At 69.9% G+C, this 5498-nt stretch overlaps 2 protein-coding genes across 2 annotated transcripts; one reads left to right on the top strand and one right to left on the bottom strand.

The window, feature by feature from the left end:
- Positions 1–2960: 2960 nt before the first annotated feature.
- H696_04336 (hypothetical protein) lies at positions 2961–4081 on the bottom strand. Its single transcript, XM_009498211.1, has 2 exons — positions 4052–4081; positions 2961–3944 (listed from the first exon to the last, which is right to left on the bottom strand). Exon 2 carries the CDS (start codon positions 3933–3935, stop codon positions 3168–3170), a length of 768 nt encoding a protein of 255 aa, XP_009496486.1. The 5' UTR covers positions 3936–3944; positions 4052–4081; the 3' UTR covers positions 2961–3167.
- A 472-nt stretch (positions 4082–4553) lies between these two features.
- Positions 4554–5435, top strand: H696_04335 (hypothetical protein; the record flags this gene model as incomplete). Its single annotated transcript, XM_009498210.1, has 4 exons — positions 4554–4850; positions 5002–5079; positions 5206–5349; positions 5376–5435. The coding sequence occupies 4 exons, from the start codon at positions 4554–4556 to the stop codon at positions 5433–5435; spliced, it is 579 nt and encodes a 192-aa protein (XP_009496485.1).
- Between the last annotated feature and the right edge of the window lie 63 nt (positions 5436–5498).

Here is a 5498-nt window from a genome sequence, read left to right as displayed (position 1 = left end):
GCGCCCCTGTGTTGGCCCCTCCCCGAGTGCGCCCCCTGCGGCCGGGGGCGTACGCCCCGGGCGCCCGGGCGCCCCCCCCGCGCAGCAGAGATCCCTCGGGGCCCCCCGTGCAGCACAACTGTCACACACAGACCCGACATGCGCGCACACCAGTGCCGCCTCACAGGCGCCGAAGTCTGATACCGCCCCCAGTCGCCTCGGCAAACTCACAATCCACTCTTGCACGCCGGCGGGCCCTGCCTCGGGGAGGCCCGCAGGTGTCCTAGGGTGGGCCCCGCCCCCCCCCCCCCCCCCGCCCTCGCCTTGCCGCCCCGGCCCTTTCCTGCCTCAAGGCAGTGGATGATTTTTCTATTATTATATCTCGGCTTTTCCTCCCGGCGGCCAGGCCCGCCGTCGTTCCCCCGGCGCACACTGGGCGCGTCAAAGGCCGGGCCTTGTCCCGCGCAAACATCCCCCCCCCCCCCCCTCCCCCGCCGGCCACCTCCCAGGTCCCGGCTGCCTGAGTGTGCGTGAATCGGTGCACAAATACCACAACCCTCCCGCCCCCCGCCCCGGGAGAGAGGGGCAGGCGAAGACAGCATCAAGCGCACCCCTAGGCGACCCGCATCCACATGCGGGGATGCTGCTTCCGTCAAGACCCGGAGCACAAGAATTCGCTCCTCCCCGGGTCGGCCGGCCGCGCGCCCTCGCCCAGCCCGTGCGCGCGCGCGCACGGCGGCCCAGCGCCAGCATGCATTTAACACTCCCCACTGACGCTTCTTCCGGCCTCCCCGCCCGGGCAGGTGCCGTGTTTCTGGCACATCACTCTTCCCCTCCCGGGGCAGGAGCCACGACCGGCGGGGGGGGGGGGGGGGCCAGTGAGGCTCGCCCGCCCGAGGGGCCGCGCCCGGCCCGGGGGCTCCAGGTAACGGCCGGATCGGCACCGGCGCCGGCACGACATACACGTCCCCCGCTCCGCCCGTCTCCCCTTGAGGCGGGGCGGAGCCCGCCTGCAGAGACACCGTCGCGGCCGGCTCGCCCTCCAGGCCCCGGCTCGGCCCCGCCCCCCCCCCCCCCCTGGAGCACCACTGCTCCTAGGGTATCAGGTTCTGGCGCCGACTTTTGGCGCCCACATTTACGTGCGGGGCGCATACTCGCCGGGCCGCTGGTGGCCCCTCCCGGCCGCGTTCCTCGCAGCCCAGACACCGGGTTTAGGGAGAGGGCCGGCCCTGCGGCCGGGCAGAGGGGAAAGGGTTCGGTTTCGGGCGGCCTTGTGTGGCGAACGCCCCGGCCCTTGCGCGGTCCCCTTTCGGGCGTCGTTTCCCTCGCATCCTGGCGCCCTCGGCCGCGTGTGGGTGTGGGTGTGGGTAGTGGGTAAGAGGTATATGTGCGCGCGCGCCCGCATGCGTCCGGGGGGGGGGGGCGCGCGCACGCGCGCATATGCACAAACACCCGTTTGCCATCCTCCGTGCCCCCCCCCCCCTCCCCCGGTGCGCCAGCTGTCTGCATGGTGTTGCCGGTTTGGGGCCCAAGCACTGGGCAGTCTCCCCGCCGGCCCTCCCGGCCGGTCTCCGCCCTTGGTCCTGCTCGTCGCCCTGCCTGCCCGTCCCCAACTGTCCAACCAGTTGATCAACAACGGCATGCTCCGGAATTGCAAGGTGACGTTGCACCAATGGCTTGGTCCCGCGGGGATGCGGGGCCCGCGGCATCGACCCCCGCTCTCTCCCTCTCTCTCTCTCTCTCTCCGCCCGCCCAGAGGACCGCAGTTCCCGGCCGGATCAGCCTCCGAGAGGGCCGGCCGGGGATGGCAGGCGCGCCCCAACGCCCGCCCGCCCGGGTCCCCCCACCGACACGCAGCGACCAGGGCCCAACAGCACATTTGGCTGGCGTTGCATGCAGGCGAGGGGTCCCCGCCGAACCATCCCCGGATATGAGGTGCATGGTGTTGCGTCCCCACCCCTCCTCGGCCGTGTGTATGTGTCCGAGGAAGGGCCAGGAGCCCGGGGCGGAATGCACAATGAGCCGCGCCGCCGCGAGCGAGGCCCGCCGCATCCCGGCATCCTGCGACTGCTCTCCAGCGGAGGGGGGGGGGGGGGGGAATGGCGCGGGAGAATGTGGGCCACCGCCCCGGTCCCCCCTCGGGGCCGACAGAGGGCCGGCAGGGCAGGGGTTGCCGGTGAAACCGCGGCACCCCCTGCCCGAGCGCGGCAACCCTCGCGCCTGCCCGCACCCGGGCCGGCGCGCGGTGGCCGTATGCGCGGGGCCTACGAGACCGAGGGGGAAGGAGCCGCCCCGTCCTCGTGTCCTCCGTGCGAGGTTGACCCCCCTTGGACCGGCCACTCTCACCTGAGAAAGTGCCCATCGTTCGCAGAGACTCTGCCCAGGCCCTGCGCCCGCCTCTCCTCGTGCCTGCCCTTGCCAGGGCATCCGCCGCCGGCCCCCGCCCCCGCCTCCGCCCCCCCCCCCCGCCCGGGCCGCGCATGTCCCGGCACAGTGTTCCCTCCCCCACCTGCGCGTGTGATGCATGAGCATTGGCGTTGGCGCCCGGACCCAGTGAGACACACTCGGCGCATGCCAGCGTCATTAGAGGGTGTTGCCTCTCATTCCCCGGCTGCGGCGGGCATATTAACTGGGTGTGTGCGCGCGCGCGCGCGCGCGCGGACAAGGCCAAATTTCCTGCGAGACACTGAGCACGGCAAGGGCGTCGGGACACGGCCCCGCAGCGCAGGAGGACGAAGACCGGCCACTCTGCGGAGCGCTTCCCGCCAGGCGAGCCAATCACATGCCCCGCACGCCAACACACCACATGATACATGTCGATCGTCGGGCCCGCCCCGCCCCCCCCCACTCCACCGGAGGAAGGCCCGCGCCCTCGCTCGTCCTGCCGCGACAGGCGCCGCAGGGGGAAGACCGAAAAGCAGAGAGAGGGGAAGGAGGGCACCCCACACACGAAAGTCATCAAGATGCATGTGCCCGGATGCAGAAAAAAAAAAAAAAAAGGCAGCAAGGAGGCAGGGCTACTTCGGGTCACACACTCGCACTGTATGGTATTATCCCACCCGCGCAGCCACCAAGGGGCCCCTGTGTGCAGAGCCGGATGGGCAGGAGATGGGAGGGGAAAAAGAAGAAGAAGAAAAAAGGCCAACACGAAGAGAAGCGCAGCCACATCCGGGCACATGCCTTTGCCCTCAGTCATCCGCACGGTCCGACATCGTGGGGCCGCGGTTCAGCTGGCGCTGCGTGTCGCGCCGGGTGGCCGCCTCTGGCCGCAGGGTGGGGAAGCGCCGAAGGCCAATGCCGCCCGGGGCCAGGCCTCGCCCCGGGCCGGCGGCCGCCGCCGCCGCGGTCCGGGACTTCTGCGCCGCCCGGGTCCGAGCCATGGAGTGGTTCTGGTACGCGCGCCAATTGGCCACCCGCTCGTCGCGCTCGTCCTCCCAAACGGCCGCCTGGGTGGCGGCCTTCTGGTGCTGGGCCTTGGCCCGCTCGACGGCCTCGCGCTCGCGCTTCTCATCCTCCTTGGCCCGGCGCTCGCGTTCCATGCGCGCCAGCGCCGCCTCGGCCAGGTACCGGCGCAACTCGCGCGCCACAGACTCCGGAGGCACCGGCGCCCCGGGCGGCAAATCCGCCTCCAGGCGCGACTCGATGTCCTGCACCAGCCCCACCAGGAAGGCGCTGCGGTTCTCATCGCGCAGCTCCCCGCGCGCCTTCTCCAAACGCTGGAAGGCATCGCGCGCCTTCGGGTGGGAGCACTTATCCGGATGCACCAGCAGCGACACCCGCCGGTAGTGCCGCTGGATCTCGGCGTCCGTCAGTCGCGACGATGGCAGCAGCCCGAGCACATCGTACGGCGAGTGGGTAAAGGCTTTGAGGATGCGCTCGACCTCCTTTTCGCGATCGAATTCGGTGGCCGTCGCCTCAAGTTCGGCCTCGAGCTTGCGGATCTCGGCCGCGGACATGGTTGGGTGCTGTGTGGTGTCTAGCCGGGCAGGGGGCCGGAGCCGGCGGCGGCGCAGGTGAGTTCCGGGGGGTGTGCGCGGTTGTGGGGATGTCGGCGATGATGCTGGACACGAACCTCACGCGTGAAAGTCGGGCGGGGGGGGGGGAGAGGAGCTGGGGGGGATGCGTATAGGGGCGAGGAGAGGGGGGGGGGGAAAAGAGAGAGAGAGGGAGAGAGAAGGAGAGAGGGGGGATCTGTGTGTGGATTCCTGCCGGCGCGCACACTGCCCGCCGTAGGCCACTCACTCATCAGCGGCCTGGTGGTTGAGGGGATGTTGGTCGCCGGCCGTCGGCGATGCCTGGGTGCCAACGGATCGGTCCGGCGCTTCGATGCGCCGCGCGTCCCCCCCCCCTCGTGCCGTAGCTGGTCCACAGCCGCCCGCGCTGATCGGCCTCAGGGTGAAAATTGGCCCGGCCCGGGCAGGCAGCTGACATCTACCCGACATCCCCCTCCCTCCTTCGCCTGTTCCCCCATGCCTCTCTCTCTCTCTCTCTCTCTCTCTCTCTCTCTCTCCCCCCCCCTCCCCCCTCTCCCTCCCCCCCACATCGCCTCAGCCACCAGTCTCTCAATCTACACCATGACCAGTCCCGGCAAGGGCCCGATTGCCTTCCTGCAGCTGGTCGGCAAGCTCAAGCACGTCCGCCGGTCCGGGTGGATCCGGTCCGGCGTCGGTCCCGGCCGTGCGCCTGGCGAGGTTGTCCCGCGGTTCACTCCCAGCCCCCCGACCTCCGGGCACCTCGGCAGCCAGCGCATCGAGTCCGTCTCGGACCACATGCACCGAATGAGCGTCATGGCCCTGCTGATGGCCTGGGCCCCAAGCTCGGCGCAGGCCCTCGTCGACCGCGACAAGTGCATCCGCATGGCCCTTGTTCATGTGCGCCCGACTGCGCCATCCCCCATGTTGCCTGCCGGCCCTTTCCCCCCTGTTGCTGACATCACTTCGTCTCCCTCGTGTCTCCCCCCCCCTCTCTCTCTCTCTCTCTCTATCCTTGCCGTCCCCTGCCTACTTGGCATGTGCCGCACAGGACATCGCCGAGTCTATCGCCGGCGACATCACCCCCCATGACGGGGTCTCCAATGAGGACAAGCACCAGCTCGAGCTGGTACGTGAGCTCCGTTGCCCTTTTCCGTCTGCTTGACTTGTCGTTGGCCAGTGGCCGCCATCTGCCCTTCGCTGACACTGCTCCATGTCTTGCTCCCCCCCTGGCACTCCGCTGCCTGGTGCGCAGGACGCCCTCATCACCCTGGGCAATTCCCTAGGCGAGGAGTATCAGGACGCCTTCTCGGAGATCCTGTCCCTCTGGAATGAGTACGAGGCGGGCGAGTCGCCGGAGGCCATCCTCGTCAAAGACCTGGACAAGCTTGAGATGCTGGTCCAGGCGCTGGAATATGAGAAGAGTATGCCATCCCGCTTGGCTGCATCGCAACACCACCGCCTCCCGCGCCGGGCCCACGCTGACACGCCGACACGCCGACACGCCTCCACCCGGCCTCCTTTTCTTTCTCTCTCTCTCCCCCCCCC

This window comes from Fonticula alba, assembly GCF_000388065.1.
Source record: "Fonticula alba strain ATCC 38817 unplaced genomic scaffold supercont2.7, whole genome shotgun sequence".
Taxonomy (NCBI): domain Eukaryota; order Rotosphaerida; family Fonticulaceae; genus Fonticula; species Fonticula alba.
This window is presented reverse-complemented; position numbering and strand designations above follow the sequence as displayed.

Bases quoted from the DNA above. Each gene is read 5' to 3' on its own strand.
- H696_04336 (XM_009498211.1), bottom strand. From the start codon at position 3,935: ATGTCCGCGGCCGAGATCCGCAAGCTCGAGGCCGAACTTGAGGCGACG.